The 18485-nt window shown below is 54.4% G+C and overlaps 1 protein-coding gene across 2 annotated transcripts; it reads left to right on the top strand.

The window, feature by feature from the left end:
* The first annotated feature begins 59 nt into the window (after positions 1-59).
* DVL3 (dishevelled segment polarity protein 3) lies at positions 60-17197 on the top strand. 2 transcript variants are annotated; one of them, XM_010592813.3, is made up of 15 exons: positions 60-313; positions 6150-6219; positions 7065-7186; positions 7307-7416; positions 7586-7721; positions 7893-7968; positions 8197-8266; positions 8866-9005; positions 9175-9251; positions 9346-9413; positions 9563-9712; positions 10336-10467; positions 10816-10983; positions 13943-14158; positions 14247-17197. In XM_010592813.3, exons 1-15 carry the CDS (start codon positions 153-155, stop codon positions 14681-14683), a joined length of 2133 nt encoding a protein of 710 aa, XP_010591115.2. In that variant the 5' UTR covers positions 60-152; the 3' UTR covers positions 14684-17197. The 2 variants fall into 2 exon arrangements, with proteins under 2 accessions (XP_010591115.2, XP_003412931.3); XM_003412883.4 differs by having other exon boundaries at positions 61-313; positions 7893-7986.
* The last annotated feature ends 1288 nt before the right edge of the window (positions 17198-18485 follow it).

The raw sequence follows: 18485 nt of genomic DNA, 5'->3' as shown, positions 1-18485 counted from the left end.
CACCGGAAGAGTCGCGCCGCCAGGCGGGCCGGAGCGCGGAGCGGAAGCTTGGCGGGCGGCGCTGGGACCCGGGGGAGGCCGCAGAACAAGGAGCTGGGCTGAGCCGCGCCGACTGCCCCGAGGCCCGGCCCGGCGCCCGGGAGGCCGGAGCCATGGGCGAGACCAAGATCATCTACCACCTGGATGGGCAGGAGACGCCGTACCTGGTGAAGCTGCCGCTGCCCGCCGAGCGCGTCACCCTGGCCGACTTCAAGGGCGTGCTGCAGCGACCCAGCTACAAGTTCTTCTTCAAGTCGATGGACGACGATTTCGGGTGAGGGGCCCCCGCCCGCACCGCGGACCCCGCCGCCTGCTTTGGGGGCCACCCGGCCCGCTCGAGCCCCCCCGGCTGTCTGGGGGAGCTGGGGTTCCAGCCCCGCGAGGGACCGCCCGCTCGCCTCTGGTGGGGGACCTTGGCCCCTTGGGGCACCCAGCTTAGGGGAACGTCCAACTCCCCAAAAGCATTCGGCTCCTGGCCCGCCAGCCCCTCACCAACTCGATGGCCCACGTAGACGACACACAACCCCTCCCCCCAGGTCCGGCCCTCCCCCGCCAGGGGAGCCACCTCTTCAGCGCAGACTTGGGGTGTCTGGCACCCAGCCTAGCGCTTCTCCATCTTTTCAACTGCACGACTCAGGGCCATATTTGGAGCACCCCGCATCTCGGGGCTACGCCGGGGGGACTGCGGACTGGGGGGAGGGAGGTGGCCGGGTGCTGGGGCCCTGCAGACCTTGTGTTTGTTTAGCTGTCGCCCCCTCCCTTGTGGTGTGTCTAGGATGTTGTCAAGGGAGCGAGGCGAACGCCTGGCCCCTGAGGAGGAGTCCAAAATATCCCAGGTGCTTGCTCCCCTCAGTATTGAGGCCTTTTCCTCCAGGTGGTGGGCAAGGGGGAGGCCTTGGAAAGGGCATCAGAGCCTGAGAGCCAGGAAGAGCCTCTTGGTGTTCTCCATTTTCCCCTCGCTGGCGGGGTCTTCCCCTCCACCCAGCTGCAGGGCTGTGGACAGGCAGAGTTTGGAAGCTGCCACTTCCCCTTTAAGAAGGGATGGAATGTTGGAGCCGGAAGGTTCTGTAGCAGCTGGCCTGGGAAGGGGAGCCTAGCCCATCTCCTCACCGCCCCCCACAACCCCCCCCAACTCCCAATTCCCGGGGGACTGGAGGAGGGGAAGGCCCCCACACCAGCCTGCATCCAGGAGCTGGGTGCTGGCCTAGAGTCCCCTGGGGAGGCCTCACAGGGTCCTTGAGGCCTGCAGCCATCTCTCCAGCCTCCGCCTGGGGCCTGCACTGTCCTTTGGGGCAGAGTGAGGAGAGACAGTCTTCTCCCATGTGTCCATCAGTCTGGCCGCTCTCCCAGGACCCTGGCCCTCCTGGGTCAAGAAGCAAGCACCTTCTGTCTTCTCCTTGGCATGCTTGGCTGTCGCTTTCCACCCTGGGACTCAGGGTTTGAGGAGCCTGTGAGATGTGTGTGTGTGATCACGTATGTGAGATTTTGTGATCATATGTATAATCCTGTGTGTGTGTGAGAGAGAGAGAGAGTGCTTGGTACAGTGGGAAGTGCTTTGTGGAGTCCAACTATCCTGTTGTCTGTTGTCTTTGCTCCTACCCTGGGGCAGGGTACTCCTGGTGCCATGATGATTATCTGGTTTCAGCCCAGAGACAGACACCTCTGATTGGAAGATTCTGAACAGGGATCGATCTGGAAGGGGCAGGGGCAAGGGAGCGGGCGGCCTGACCTAGTTGGAGAAGAACAGGGTCAGAGAACACCAAGATACTTCCTGGGAATATAAGATGTGGAAAAACAGTTACAGTCCAGTGGGCTGGGGCCACCCTGGGGCCAGGTGCACTGAGGGGCTAGGATAGACTTGTGTTCCCACCCCGCACTCACCCCTGGGCCCACTCGGCCTAGCCCCATCTCCTAAGCCCAGACCTCTCTGGTCTGCCTCCTGGCCGGGCCTAACTGCAGTCATAGAAGGATCCTCATTACATCCACTTAACCAAAACCTGTTGCTGTGAAGTCAATTCCAACTCATAGCGACCCTATATTTACTGTTTACTGAATGTTTTCCTTTAACTCCACTGTCACTCAGCTGCTTTTTTTCTTAGCTTGACCTAACCAGTAATATGAAATCATGGGTCTGACTTTCTATTTATTTTTTTCTAAAATATGTTCAAATAAATACATGTAACTATTAAACTAAGCAACATTCATTCAGGTACCATTTAAAGCCATCTTGCTTACATTAGTGGTACTGACACCACTCTTTTCAAGATATCAGAATAGGTCACTTTAGCAGAGCTGAGAACAATGCTACAAAGGAAGCGGAGGAGACTGATTTCGCTCTTACCCCGCTCCTTCCCAGGAGGCTAAGTGAGCAGAAGGCATGGTAGCGCTCACTTGTCACAGAGGACTCCAGCGTGCCAGACACTGATGTCAATGCTTTTTGAACCTTCACTGAGATCCCACTTTACAAACAAGGAAACTAGGGCACAGAAAGATTAACTTGTCCAGGGTCACACCGCTAGTACATGGCAGCAGAGCTTGATTTGATGTTAGGGATCTGGCTCCAAAGTCTGTAGCCTTAACTGCACAACTGTAGGTATTATTGTTGTTGTTAGGTGCTGTCAAGTCGGTTCCGACTCATAGCAACCCCTATGCACAGCAGAGCGAAACAGTGCCTGGTCCCGCGCCATCCTCACAGTCATTGCTATGCTTGAACCCATTGTTGCAGCCACTGTGTTGATCCATCTCGTTGAGGGTCTTCCTCTTTTTCACTGACCCTCTACTTTACCAAGCATGATGTCTTCCTCCAGGGACTGACCCCTCCTGATAACATGCCCAAAGTATGTGAGACGTATCCTTACCATACTTGCTTCTAAGGAGCATTCTGGTTGTACTTCTTCCACGTAGGTGTTACTACTACCCGCATTTTATAGACGCTTTCTCTCCAAGGGAGATGTTAAGGCCTGGCAAACTGTAGAAGAGGTAGGGCTGGCACTTCCCTGAGCTTCCTGAGAGGAGGGTGAGGCTGAGTTCAGCGACCCCTGACCTCTGATGACCAATGGGAAAGTGAGTCAGCAGGGGAGGGCTGCTCTCTCCAGTCTCTCCATGGGTCAGCAAGGTTCACCCTCTGAGAGTGTGCTGGGAGGCCTGAGGACTCCTCAACTCCTATCTGATCTCCAGAAGTGTTTGTCAAGCTCAGGTAGGCCCAGCCTTCTTAACTTCTTTGGAAAATGGAGGGAAGATAAACCCTTTTTTCAGCACTGAGGAGATAGCAGATGGAAGGACAGGTCCCCACTGTGAGTCTGGCCCTCAGCTACAGGAGGAGGCAACATGAGAAGTTGGTAACTAGCTGTGTTGCTCCCTCCTCCATGTCAGACACTGTCCTGCCTCTGGCCCATTCTTCTTCATCTCCTCCAGGTCCAAATTCTCCTGGCCTCTGGGTTGAACTTTTCCGTGAGAACCGTCATGACACTTTATTCTATCTACCCTTACACCAAGGAATCCTGGTGGTGCAGTAGTTAAGTGGTCAGCTGCAAACTGAAATGTCAGTGGTTTGAACCCACCAGCTACTCCATAGGAGAAAGATATGGCAGTCTAATTCTGTAAAGATTTACAGCCTTGGAAACCCTATGGGGTAGTTCTACTCTTCCCTACAGTGTTGCTATGAGTCGGAATTGACCCAAAAGCAATGGTTTTGGCTTTGGTTTTATCCTTATACTCCTACCCAGCTCTTTGTCAACACCTGGCACCTAAATACCACTCAGCAGATGTCTGTCCGGTGAATGAATCTGCTGCTCTTACAGCTTTTCCTGCTTCCCACTTGAAATATACTTTCATGAATGACCCACTGGTTCGCAGCCTCACGGGGAAAAGGCAGGCTCCAGGTCTGATGCTTCTTGGGATCCATACAGTGGGCAAGCAGGGGTCCTAAAACCAGCTAGGCTCCCAGCGAAGGTTTCTTGTCCGACTGAATGAATGAATGACGAGCAGAAGGTCTGTTTGGTCCCTGCCCTTAGAAGTTCGCATCTAGTTAGAAAGAGAACACGGACCCCGCAAAAAAATAAGAACGTCAATAACTAGTTTTTATTGTATGCCAGGCCTGTGCCAGGCATAAGCAAATCCCATTCACCAGGAGGAGACAAAGGCCTGGAAAAGTTAAGTAACTTCTCTAAGATGAAAGGGCTAATAAGTGGCAGTATTGGAATTTGAACTCAGATTTGACCGATTCCATTTGGTGTGTGTGTGGGATGTGTGTGCGTGTGCACGTGTATGTGTGTGAGTGCTATGGAACCCTGAGCCATTCAGCGCTCCCCATGGGAGAAGGAGGCCTGTTTGAGGTCCCCCAAGGCTGCCAGCTGATCGCTGTGAGTCAGCAGAATCGTGGCAACCTGTGGATGACCCCCAGAAAGAGAGGAAACATCTGTAACATGGTGTTGTATGGTGGGGCTGGCTGGGGCAAGGGGTGTTGTGGACTCAGTAGCAATTGCCCACCTCAAGGAGACCCTTTCCAAAGCAGGTCACAGAGTCCCTGTCACGTGGCCATACATCCCTTTTTTTGTTGTTGAGCCCAGGTTCCCATGGACAGCCGGCAAGCTTGGGGTACCCTGTGGCCAGACTGGCTGCTGCGCCTGAGCTGCCGCTGTCTCTTCACCCAACCTCTTCTGCCTTCAGACTTTCTGCTGAGGTGGCCTGAGTAGGAGGAGGATTTGGTCGCTTTCTTGGGGTCGCCGTGAGGTTGGAAATGGTGGAGAGACAGAGCTGGGTGGGAGGGAGGAGGGCAGACTTGGTCAGCGAACTTGGCTGCAAGTCCAAGAATGTGGGGATCACAGAGAGCCAAGCATGCGTTCCCAGCTCTGGGTGGAAGCTGCTCCAAGAACGAGGGAGGACCGGGCTTCCCAGCCTCCTTCCTTGCCATCTGCTGTCTGCTCAGAACCCCAGGCATGCGTCACCCCTTGCCATTGATCATGTCTCACTAGCTCTGTACTCCTGGGGTATTTGACACAGTCTGGGGGTCCTCCAACTTTTCCACTCCCTCCTCTGGCCCCAAACCATAGTCTCTGTCTGACTTCTTGCCTCACTGTGACTGCATCCCACTCCTGATGCCCCACATGAGTCTCCCCACACCCCCATGCTCCACGCAGAGCACGTGACCTCTGTCACCTCACAGGAAAGAACATGGAATACAGCAGAAAGAGTGTGGTCTGGGGTCAGATAAGCCAGGGGTGGCATTCCAGCTCTGCCATCTAGTTCCGTGACCTTAGATGAGTTTCTAAATATTCGTTTCCTTATTCGTAAAATGAGAATCATATTTTCTACCTTATGAGGCCGATGTGAAGATTATAATATGTTATAACTCTAGGGAGATAAGATAGTATAATAGTTAAGAATACAGCCTTTGGAATCAGGCTGACCAGGACTCAAATTCCTCTCTTCACTTACTAGTGGTGTGACTTTAAGCGAATTACTTAACCTCCGAAGCCTTGGTTTCCCCAGCTGTGCCTCCCTTATAGCATTGCTGTGAATATTAAATAATACAAGTAAGATGGGTGGCATAGTACTTGGCCCATAATACGTGCTCGATAAATGAGAGCAGTTGTTACCTTTCACTGTCATCATGGCGTGTGGAAGATGCTCAGTAAATGCCTGCTCCCCTTGCCTTCCCTGATTCAGTGAATCCCTCTTCCACACCTTTCAGAAGAATGTCAGGATTCCTGCCTAACTGAGAGGGAAGGACTGTGTGCTTTTCCCATTTTGGGGTCAGAGGAAAAGAGTCCAGGAGAGACATGTTGGGGAGGGCTAAAGCCCTCCCAAGATCCTAGAAGTGGGTGTGCTTACGAGGGACAGTGATTTATCAGGGGTAATTTGCAGTCACCCGATGTCTGAGAGGAAGCCCCAGGAAGGCAGCTGGCCCAGGCAGGGTTGGGATCTCTTCAGTGATGCCAAAGAGCTGTTCTGGGGTCACCCCCACCCCTGCTCCCATTTGAATAGGCTTGTGCTGGTGGTTTGATCCCCAGTTTGGAGTGCGGGAAGCCCTGAGAATTGGGATTGTGAGGACACTTCCATTTCCAACCCAGAAAGCTCACTCTGACGCCCCCCCCTCCATGTCCCTGTAGAGTGGTGAAGGAGGAGATCTCTGATGACAATGCCAAGTTACCCTGCTTCAATGGCCGTGTGGTGTCCTGGGTAAGGAGCCTCCGCCTTCATTCCTCCAGTGGGCTGGAAGAGGGAAAGGATCACATGATCCTAGCTGGGTCCTGGGTGGTTTTGTGCTTCAGTATCAGATCCTCACTTTAGTTTCTTAACTGAGCTGCCCCCGTCCCCCCCGCCCCCCAATCCTATAGCCTTGGTGAAAAGGGAGGGGCAGTTGGAGGGGAAGGTAGAGACGGAAACACTGTGGGGACAAAAACACCCTGTGAAGGCCTGGCCTTAGTTTCCCTCTGGCACCCGCTGATCCCTGCCTTGGCCCACTGACCCTTTCTCTCTGCCCCATCCCCACTCACGCATCACCTCTCCCAGCACCCCATCAACCCAGGCAGGGGTCTTGCTCCTCATCTCAGCTGTTTCTTCTCCCTCAGTGCTTCCTGCTTCATCCTCCCCACGTGACCCCCTCATGTCCCTTCTCTCCACTATCCCTGTAACATACTGTCCACCCTCCTTCTCCCCATCAGCTGGTGTCCGCTGAGGGTGCTGCCCCGTAACACACTGTCCACCCTCCTTCTCCCCATCAGCTGGTGTCCACTGAGGTCTCTGCGCCATCACACACTGTCCACCCTCCTTCTCCCCATCAGCTGGCGTCCACTGAGGTCTCTACCCCGTAACACACTGTCTACCCTTCTTCTACGCATTAGCTGGTGTCCACTGAGGTCTCTACCCCGTAACACACTGTCCACCTTCCTTCTCCCCATCAGCCGGTGTCCACTGAGTGCTCTGCCCTGTAACACACTGTCCACCCTCCTTCTACCCATCAGCTGGTGTCCACTGAGGGCTTTGCCCTATAACACACTGTCCTCCCACCTTCTCCCCATCAGCTGGTGTCCGCTGAGGGCTCACACCCAGAGCCAGCCCCCTTCGGTGCTGACAACCCATCAGAGCTGCCACCGGCCATGGAGCGCACAGGGGGCATTGGGGACTCCCGGCCCCCATCTTTCCAGTGAGTGTGACCTTAGAGTGGGGAGAACCCATGGGGGAGGGCCTCATCCACTCAGCCCAGGGCTGGGGGAGGGAGCCCACAGCCTGCCCCCTCCCCCACCAAGTCCTCTCTTCCTTGCAGCCCTCATGCTGGTGGGGGCAGCCAGGAGAACCTGGACAATGACACAGAAACAGACTCCTTGGTGTCTGCCCAGAGGGAACGGCCACGCCGGAGGGACGCCCCCGAGCACAGTGCGTCTTCCCCGAACCCAAGCCTTCCCCACAGCTTCCACTCAGCTGCTACTTCTTTGCCCTGCTGCCTAGCTCTGCATATGCCTAGCCCCATTGCAGCCGCGGGCCTCCTCCTCCCTTCCCTCCTGTACCAGACACTGTGTGACCCCAGCTGCCTGTACCCCTGCAGCAACCCGGATAAATGGAACTTCAAAGGGGGAGCGGCGGCGGGAGCCAGGGGGATATGACAGCTCATCCACCCTTATGAGTAGCGAGTTGGAAACCACCAGCTTCTTTGATTCCGACGAGGATGACTCCACCAGCAGGTAAGGCTTTCGTTTCATGGGTACTGTGGGACCGGTGACCTGCTGAGGAGCCCCAAGGATGCTGGGACCCCAGGAGGGATGTGGGCTTTGTGTTGGGGACCTGGGCCCGGCCATGCCTCTCCCGGGGCAGGGCCAGGCCACCCTGGTGGGGAACGACTGTGGGCCCTCCAGGTTCAGCAGCTCCACGGAGCAGAGCAGTGCCTCACGCCTGATGAGAAGACACAAGCGGCGGCGACGGAAGCAGAAGGTGTCACGGATCGAGCGGGTAGGGGGCCTGGGATGCTAGGGGCACGTGGGAGCAGATATGAGCCCAGACCAGGCAGGGCCAGGGCTTGTTCTTCCCCAGGTCTCCTCACCTCGGCCCAGAGTTTAGAACCTTGGAGGGCAGGTGTTGAGGGCTCACCTTGAGGAGCTAGGTGGGAGCAGTGAGTTCCTGTGACCCCTACCTGCTACTCAGGGCCTCTGTCTGTTCTAGTCCTCGTCCTTCAGCAGTATCACGGACTCCACCATGTCGCTTAACATCATCACGGTCACACTCAACATGGGTGAGTCTGCTGAAACAACTGTGGAGCACCTGCTGTGTGCCAGGTACCGGGAAGACCTAAGGGCTTCAGAGAGGCACAAGTGATCTCCCCTGCCCTCAAGAAGCACTCTTAAAAAAACGTAAATTGGCAGATAAACAGAGAGCTGTGGAAGCAGACAACAGCATCAGGGAGAGCTTCCTGGAGGAAGTGATTCCCAAGTATGTTACACCACATCCCCCTTCTCAGCTTTTAGACATTGCGTCCTTGTTCTCTGATTTTTGTTATAGGTGCTCTCTTATTAGACAATTGGATATAGTGGAAAGAGCCCTAACTTTGGAATTTAAATCTGACTTTTAACTCTGGCTCTGCTACTTGCTGGCTTAGAAAAGCCACTTTGATTTTCTGAACCTCAGTTGTCTGCTCTGTAAAATGGGTCTAACAGTCCCTACCTCACAGCCAGCAAAGGTTAAATGGAAGTATGTTTGAGCGTGCCAAACACAGCGCCTGATTCAGGTTCAGTAAACATCAGTTCTTACCCCTTCCTGCGCCTTTTCCCACAAGGGAGTAGGAGTTTGGGTAGGAATCTTGTTTCCCTCTCAAGGTCTCGTTACTCTTTGTAGAAAAGTATAACTTCTTGGGCATCTCCATTGTGGGCCAAAGCAACGAGCGTGGTGACGGAGGCATCTATATCGGCTCCATCATGAAGGGTGGGGCCGTGGCTGCTGACGGACGCATCGAGCCCGGAGACATGCTGTTACAGGTACCCCGACCCACACTGAGTGCTGGTGTTGACAGGAAGCCCCCCCACCTGCCAGACCCTGCTCATTCAGAGGCTCCTACTTGCTATGGGGAAGACCCCGACCCACCAAACTCAGCTCCTCTGGCCCCTCAAACCCAGCTGCTTACCCTCCTCTGATCCACTTTGCCAGGTAAACGAGATCAACTTTGAGAACATGAGTAACGACGACGCAGTCCGGGTGCTGCGTGAGATTGTGCACAAGCCAGGGTATAGACGGGATGGGCTGTGGAGGAGGAGGGAGCAGGGATTTCTGGCTGTCAGCTTTGGCTTCCACACATCCTGCCCTCACCCTTGCTTTCAGGCCCATCACCCTGACTGTAGCCAAGTGCTGGGACCCCAGTCCACGTGGCTGCTTCACACTGCCCAGGAGTAAGTGGATGGGGGCTTGGCCCTTGAGTTAAAGTTGGTGCCTGGCATACGTGAGCCCTGTCTCTCCTTTCTTTTTCATCACCCTCAACTCCACACCCATACTGTTGGGCCCACCGTGGGCAGCCTGTAACTCGTCATCCTTTGTGTAGGTGAACCCATCCGGCCCATCGACCCTGCGGCCTGGGTCTCCCACACCGCAGCCATGACTGGCACCTTCCCTGCCTACGGCATGAGCCCCTCCCTGAGCACCATCACCTCCACCAGCTCCTCCATCACCAGCTCCATCCCTGACACAGAACGTGAGTGTCCAATCTGCCCCTGGGCCTGGCGGGCAGGGCCAGTGGGGAGAGGCTGATGAGGGCCACATGGAGACTCTTGCTGAGTGTCAGAGGGGCCTGGGAGGGGACTCAGCGCATTCCAGCTACCTCCCACTGGACACCTCAGTGTCCAGTTCCCCCCAGTGAACACCTCAATTCCCACTGAGCACTGATTGCTTCTAAACTTGTGTTGGGCAGCCAGGAAGCCTCACTTGCCTCTTGTAAAGCACACTGAGTGATGTGCACTTTCCCAGTCTCCTGTGAGGTTTAATGAGAGAATAACAGCGAAGCCTCAACCACCGTGTGTGGTGTAAAGCAAGTCAGCATTCAGTGAATGGTTGCTTTTTCATTATCACAACACAGACACTCTCTGCTGTGCAAAGCACCTTCATTTACATTATTTAATTCTCTCTTCAGACATCCTGTGAAGTAGACACTAAAGTCCCCATTTTTACTGAAGGGAAACTGAGGGTCCAAGAAGTTAGTAGTTTGCCCAGCAGCACCAGTCCCATGGTAATTAGTAGGTACAGCTGGAATGCAAACTCCTGTCTGCCTCACCCCAGAGCCCCCTTCTGCTTCACTCTTCTGCCTCCCCCGCCCCCCAGGCCTAGACGACTTCCACCTGTCCATCCACAGTGACATGGCTGCCATTGTAAAAGCCATGGCCTCCCCTGAATCCGGCCTGGAGGTCCGCGACCGCATGTGGCTCAAGATCACCATCCCCAATGCGTTCATCGGTGAGAGTGGCCCTGGGAGGGATGAAGGACAGAGGTGGGGGTGATGGGGTGGGGCAGTGAGAGTGGCCCCCAGGAGGGATGAAGGACAGAGGTGGGGGTGGTGGGGCAGGGCGGTGAGAGTGGCCCCAGGAGGGATGAAGGACACAGGTGGGGGTGATGGGGCAGACAGTGAGAGTGGGCCAGGAGGGATGAAGGACAGAGGTAGGGGTGATGGGGCAGGGCAGGCTGGGGGCCCAAGAACTCCCTTGAGCTCCTCCTTTGAGCCGGAAGCCGCCCAGAGTCATGGCTTCTGTGAGGCCCAGTGAGCCCAAGTCAGGTGGGCCTTTCAAGTGGCAGCTTTGCTCCCAGGCTCGGATGTGGTGGACTGGCTATACCACAACGTGGAAGGCTTCACTGACAGGCGGGAGGCCCGCAAGTATGCCAGCAACCTGCTGAAAGCCGGCTTCATCCGCCACACGGTCAACAAGATCACCTTCTCCGAGCAGTGCTACTACATCTTCGGCGACCTCTGTGGCAGTACGTGCCTCCCCTGCCTACTTGCCCCATCTGCCCTCTGGGAGGGGGGTACCCAGGGACGTGGTGGCAGACTCCAGGGAGCCCACATGCAGAGGCAGCATGACGAGGGCCCAGCTCAAGGCCTGAGAGCTCTGCAGTGGAAACAGAGTCCTCACCCACCCTGCGCCCCCCTCCTGGGGCTGGTAAAGTTTTCTAAGTGCCTGCTCTGTGCCTAACACCGTACTGGTTGTTCCTAAAGGATCATCTTACTCAATAATCACAGCTTCTTCCCCCAAAGGAGGGTTAATACCCCTGTTTTTGGATGAGGAAACTGAGACTTGTAGATATCAAATAGTCTGCCCCAGGTCTCACAAACAGGAGCAGAGGAGCTAGGCCACAGATCCAGGTCTTTCTGGCTCCAGAGCCTTTGTTCTGGCCACCACCCTGGGCTACTGCCCCCAGCCCCATTGTGCGTGGTGCTAAAGCAGCATTATTTCAGCCAGGCCAGAGTTCCTACCCTTGGCCCCTACTTAGCCTCCTAGCACCAAGCAGGCTCCATCAGGGCAGGACCTAGGGCTGGCCAGAGACCCCAAGTCCACAGCCTACTCAGATCCCTGAGGGAGGGTAATGCCACAGGACAAAGGTGCAGAAGCTGTTAGGGCCAGGTTGCAGAGGACTCTGCAAGCCGAACCAAGGAGTTTGGACTTGATCCTTAGAGAATGCAAAGGCAGTGAGGGTTGATTAAACAGGAAAGGTCTATAGGGAATCTCCCTTCTCCTTCTAAGCCTGTGGACACCCCTCGGGGAGGGAAGTCCTCAAAGACAGGACAGCACTGCTTAGAGTTGGGAACTGAGGCCCACCCCCCGCAGCCACCTCTGCTCTGAGGGAGTCTTCTCTCAGCCCTGAGGTTCTGACTGGAGTCCAAAGACTACCTCTTGAAAAGCTTCAGTCAGGTTCTAGGGACTAGAGTGGCTGTTCCTGCCCATCACAGTTCCCTGGGAAGAGGGTGGGGTCCCTGGCCCTCAACAGTTCTCACATGCCCCGTGGAGGTAGTGATCCAAACCAGAAAACCAAACCCATTGCCATTGTGTTGATCCCGACTCATAACGACCCTACAGCACAGAGTAGAACTGCCCCACAGGGTTTCCAAGGAGCAGCTGGTGGATTCGAACTGCTGACCTTAACTACGGCACCATCAGGGCTCCAGAGGTAGTGATAGATATAGTTGTATAGGATTTTTGAGTTAAGACAGTTCTGAGTCTGACTCCACTCTTACTGTGTGAACAAGGGCAAGTGATCTGTAAGATGGAGGTAATAATAGGACTCACCTCACAGGGCTGTTTTCAGGATGATGTAAGACTAGGAACATAATATTCCTAGCACTGTGTTTGGCCCACAATAAGTGGTCTATAAAAGTGGGGCATTGTTTATGTGTTTAATTGATTCTAAGATGTACATTTTTTCCACATTTTAGTATCTCTGAAATTGGGGTGTATCTTAACAGTCAATGTCTTCTTAGATTCCATGATATATGGTTATTACCATTGATATTACCATCATAAGCAGAAGTTAGCCTTGGTCCTAAACCTCCAGAGACACATATAGCTTCTCAGGGCAGCTGTGGCTTTTGCTCAAGAGATATTACTCCTTCCCTGGGGCCTCCTGGGTCTCTCACCCATGAACCAAGGACATCAGAGGCCCAGCTCAGGGGGATGCTGACAGAACAGGCCTTTTCCTTCTCACTGGCGAAGGTCTCTTCAGCTGGGAATATGGCTGTCACTCTTCTCAGGACAATAGCCTGAAGGCTGAAGTAGTCACCGACTCTTTGAGCATAAGCCAAGGCAGACTGTGCTTCTGTCCCTTCCACACAAGCTAGCTGCTGGCCTCCTGATAAGTCAATGGCTGGCAGACACCAGAGGTTATCTCAGCCCCCTCAGGACCTTCTGGTCTTTTCTCCTCTGGAAGGCTGGGCTGGCTCACCTCAGGGCTTGGAGGAAAGGGCTCGTCAGTATCTAGCAGGTCAATTACAGTTCTCTCAGGGCTCTGGGACCTGGTACAAATGGAGTGTAAGGGGTGTCCCAGGCAGGTCCTGGTGGCCCCTTGTGCCCCCTTCAAGGTAGTTCTAGCATTGGAGGGACCAGTAGGAGCCCTGGTGGCACAGTGGTTAAGTACTCAGCTGCTAACCAAGAGGTTGATGGTTCCATCCCCCCAGCTGTGCTATGTGGGGAGCTAGTCATAACAGTCTACTTTTGTAAAGATTACAGCCTTGGAAACCTTATAGGGCAGTTCTGCTCTGTCCTGTAGGGTCACCATAAGTGGGAATTGACTCACGGCAACAGGTTTTTTTTGGTTATTGAGCCCAATGAATTGTAGGTGGCTATCTTGTATTTTGGACCCCTGGTGGTGCAGTAGTTAAGAGCTCAGGCTGCTAACCAAAAGGTCCACAGTTCAAATCCACCAGCTGCTCCTTGGAAACCCTATGGGGCAGTTCAACTCTGTCCTGCAGGGTCACTATAAGTCAGAATCGACTTGAAGGCAACAGGTTTGCTCTGGTATTTCAGTCTTCCACAGTCCCTCAACCTCTTACCCTCTCAGTGAAGAGAAAGAAAATAGCCAGAATTTTACCCCTTCTCCCAGACCTCTGAGCAGGAAGGAGAAACTACCAGAAGCTTGGTAGGGGGCCTCCAAGGTATTGGGATTTTGGTGTTGGAATTTGGCGCAGAGGGTCTGAAACGGTAACTTGGGACCTTCCTGAGGCGGGTTTCTCCCCCAGGGCTGTTTCTGCCCAGTCTCCCTCACACTATTTGGGGGGTGGCAGAGGGGTCTGAGGGATGGATGGTATCTCTGCTCTGTCTTCCCATTCTGGCCAGAAGCTGTCGCTGCTGTTGTTGAATCCAAAGCTCCCCGCCCCGCCCCCCCCATTAAGGGGTGTGGTGGATGGGATGGACCAAGCTCACCCATTCTTCCCCTCGCCCCACAGACATGGCCAACCTGTCCCTCCATGACCACGATGGGTCCAGTGGCGCCTCTGACCAGGACACGCTGGCCCCTTTGCCCCACCCTGGGGCTGCTCCTTGGCCCATGGCTTTCCCGTACCAGTACCCGCCGCCTCCGCACCCCTACAACCCACACCCTGGCTTCCCAGAGCTGGGGTACAGCTATGGTGGGGGCAGCGCCAGTAGTCAGCACAGTGAAGGTAAGTCGGAGGGAGCTGTGGAGAGGGGCCCCCGGGCTGGCCACACGTCCTAAGTGCCCCCCATCGCGGCCTTGCCTGTCCCCCACAGGCAGCCGGAGCAGCGGCTCCAACCGCAGCGGTAGCGACCGGCGGAAGGAGAAGGACCCCAAGGCCGGGGACTCCAAGTCAGGCGGGAGCGGCAGCGAGTCGGACCACACGACGCGCAGCAGCCTGCGGGGGCCCCGGGACCGCGCGCCCAGTGAGCGCTCGGGCCCAGCGGCCAGCGAACACAGCCACCGCAGCCACCACTCGCTGGCCAGCAGCCTGCGCAGCCATCACACGCACCCGAGCTACGGGCCCCCCGGCGTGCCCCCGCTCTACGGGCCCCCAGTGCTGATGATGGCCCCGCCGCCTGCGGCCATGGGGCCCCCAGGGGCCCCCACAGGCCGCGATCTGGCCTCTGTGCCCCCCGAACTGACCGCCAGCAGACAGTCCTTCCGCATGGCCATGGGAAACCCCAGTGAGTTCTTCGTGGATGTGATGTGAGCAGGGCCCCTCCCCACTTCCACCCCCACCCCGGCCGCCTGTGCCCCTCTCACCCACCGTCCGTCGTTTTTTACTTTGTCTGGTACCTGAAAGGGAAATAAATGGAAGGAAATGACGGCGCGCTAACTGTTCAAGGGACGCACTGAGGGCGGGGTGCACCCACCGATCGGCTTGGTACCCACTAACCTGCCTCTGGCCCCAGCTTGAGCTCTTGGCCCACTGACCGCTGAGCAGGATTTCCGGGATCCTTCGTGCCCTGGGCTGCTGTCTCCAAGTCCCCCAGACTTGCCGGTGCCACCCTTAATCTGGCCCTCACACATACACACTTAGGAACTAACCCTAGCAGCCCTTGGAGGCCTCTCAGCCCCTCGTCCCCTCCCGTCCCCCTCAGTTCCATTTCCCCATTCATTCAGCCCTGTCATCCCTCTGTTGACCTAACCCCTCCAGCACTGTGCAAACTCGACTTTGTCCAGCAGCATCGCTTCCCCTCCCCCCGGACATTCACTGAGCCTGCCTGCCTTAACTGTCCATTGCCTGTGCCTCATCAGTCCTGCACCCTGGAGCCGGAGCCAGTTCCAGTAACCATCCATGCCATCCCTGCCTATGCCCAGCCCTGACCAGAGGCCCAGAGGGCCCCTGAGCTGCCTGCGTGGCACCCACCCGCCCTGTCCCTGCTGTGTCTGGCCTGCGTGCTGGTTCCTTCAGACCCCTAACCCTACTAACTGGCAGGCCTGTCTCACCTCTGGGCCTGAAACATTTCTTTTCTTTCTTTTTCCTCCCCCAATTTTTCCTGGGTCTGGAGCAGCCAAGAATTTCGGGCTGTTTGACTTTCTGTGAGCCCCCTGCAAAGGGAGGCCCAGCCTCCGAGGAGACCAGGAGCCCTGCTTGAAGAGCCCCTCAGGGCTCCCCAAGGATATCTAGCCCCCACACCTATACTTCACCATTGAGTTATTAGGCTTCCTGTGGAGGGCCCCAGCCTCTCACACACAGTCACTCGTGAGAGACTATGCTTGCCTCTCCAGAGATAGTGTTCTCTCTCTCTCTCTCACACACACGCACACACATGCAACGCACACGCACACACACACGTGCCTATGCAAGTTCACTCAGCCTCAGGGCTGGTCCCTGCCCAGAGGGCTGGATCTCTCTCTCCCAGTCCTCTCTCAGGTTGTGGGGCTGGTCCCCTGACTTCCTGCTCCCCTTCCTTGTACTCCTCAAGCCTTCCACAGTTGTCCTCACCATCTTCCTACCTGGATAAAACCCATAAGCTGGTTCTCAGGCTGGGCTCAGCAGAGGCACAGACCATTCTCACACATACCCCTCCCTGTTTTCACATTTGCGATGACACCCCAGAGCCAGGACACAGGAGCTCACAGGCCAGTTGAGGTTGGGCAGGGGGACTTCTGGGACTTCCAGACAGAGTGCCAGGTTTTTTTTTTTTTTTTTTTTACCTTATTCTTCACTTTAACCAAGTCATGACTGCTATAAATTCTCCTGGCTCACCTAGGCTCACTAAGGCATCCATATTTTCAGGGCTGAGGTATCAAGAGTAAGATGAAGTCCTTGGTTCCAGGCTTTGGGATGAACCAAATGCCAGGCATTTTGGCATTCATTCACTCAGCAAATACTTCCTGGGGCTTTGGTAAGCAGAGTGCTGTGCTGGAAGTGTGACTCAGTCTTGCTCACCCTCTGGGAGCTCTGGGTTCACTCTCAACTCAGTCCATGGCTTCCTGTTGATGCCACTGCGGGGCTGTCTCCTGCACTTCTCTGCCCTCTCTGACTGCCTGTCCAACTCTTAAGAATTCCTCTGCTGTTGCTCATGCCTTCAGTGTCAGTGCCCCCTGCTGTTCTATCTTTGGTCCACTTCTTTTTCCTTTCTATAAGACTCCCCAAATGGCCTCATCCATCATTATGTCTTCAGCTGCCACTGATATGCTGGTGATTCCCAGGTATATATCCCCATCCCCAACTTCTCCCCTCATCTTTAGGTCCATATTTTTATTACCCAATGGACATCTCCACAGACATATCCATGTGGACTCAACATGTCATCTTTCCCGCCAAGTGTGTTCCTCCTGAATTCCAATCCTGGTTACTTTCATCACAATCTACACAGGTTCACAAACTAGAAACGTTTCTGGGTTTTAATTCCTTCCTCCCATGTCTTACCAGTCAGCATATCATATCCATTCCATTCCAACAATCGTTCCTGAATTTGGCCCTTCCGCTCCCGTCTGCCTTTACTTATTTAGTTTGTTGGACCACGGAATTTGGAATCAGGTTGTTCTGGGTTTGAATTCCAGCTCTACTACTTTTTGGTTGTGTGATCTTAGGAAGGCTGTTTAACCTCCCTGAGCCTCAGTTCCCTTGTATGTAAAATGACAATAATAATACCTACCTCACAGGGTTGTTGTGAGGATTTAAATTAGATATTGTACGAAAAGTGCCTGGCACAGTACCTGGCACACAGTAGAATAGGTGCTCAATAAATGGTGGTTATTATAATTACTGCTATTACTATTATTATTATTTAGTAAAAAATGATAGAAGTTTTGGATACGTGTGAGGAGCCCTGGTTGTGCACCGGTTAAAGCACTTGGCTGCTAACCGAAAGGTGGTTTGAACCCATTAGCCACTCGGAGGAAGATGTGGCAGTCTGCTTCCGTAAAGATTTACAGCCTTAGAAACCCTATGGGGACAGTTCTATTTTGTCCTGTAGAGTTGCTTTCAGTTGGAATCGATGGCAGTGGGTAGGATATGTGTGGAAGATAAAGCTTTTGGAGAGGTAGGAGTGAAGCCTCGAGTACTAGTTCACCTGTACTCAGTCACTTAATGGCTTCAGGCTAGGACCACGGTTTGAGGAGGCCAGACCTTCCTTCTATCACATTCTGTCTTCTGGCAGGAGGAAGCTAAGGACAGTGGGATTTGCAACCGGGTTTGCTCTTTCTTGCCCTTCCTCCCAGGACTGGTGCAGTCCTGCCCAGGGAAGGCAGCAGGGTGTCTCTGCCTAAGATGAGGAAAAGCCAATAGGTTTCCTTCAAGGTCCTGCAAGAGCCAAGCAGGCCTTTCATGTTGGGGGTTGGCTCTGTCTCCTCTCAGCCTAGATGTGAAGCTTAACTATTCATTAGACAAGGGGTTCCAATCCCATGTCTAATTAAAATCAACTCGCCAGACATTTTCTAAGCAAGATATGCAGCCCGTCGCTCGGAGACACAGCTCTCGGCCTTGAGGAGCGCACGGTCATGTAGCTGAGGTAGAACACACGAACGCTCACGAAAAGCCGTAGCTAATTTCTTGCACATAATTGTCACCTCCCTTCCTACACCCCTGCTTGAGTCTTGATCCCTGGGAAAAGGCTCATGGCTCGAATAAATACATAACGAAAAAAGTTCGTGAGAATCAGAGGTGATGTTAGAAAGCAGTCAAACTCAACACAAACACTTGTACCAAGTTGTGTGTTTATGTGTAAAATAAGGACAGCCAGTCCTCAGACCTTGGAAACATAAAAGACCTACAGCAACCCAAACCTTAACAGATGGTCTTCAACAAAAACGTCACTAATCTATGAGCCTCTCCAAAACGCTTAAACAGGCACAGGAGGGATTGCAGAAACTACACTTCCCAGAATGCTCAGTGGAGAAAATCAGGTGAGGGGGAGCGGCGTATGCCGGGATGTGTAGTCAAAGAGTGGCGTGGAAGACGGGGGCGGTTTCCCGAAGGCTGTCGGTAATTGTAGTTTTGACAAGTTTGAACCGCTTACAATGTTAAGGGAGAAGCCGAGAGGCCTGACGGGATTTGTAGT

This window comes from Loxodonta africana, chromosome 1 (genome assembly GCF_030014295.1).
Source record: "Loxodonta africana isolate mLoxAfr1 chromosome 1, mLoxAfr1.hap2, whole genome shotgun sequence".
NCBI classification, from domain to species: domain Eukaryota; kingdom Metazoa; phylum Chordata; class Mammalia; order Proboscidea; family Elephantidae; genus Loxodonta; species Loxodonta africana.
Note: the sequence above shows the minus strand (reverse complement) of the source record. Positions and strands in the feature narration are given on the sequence as shown.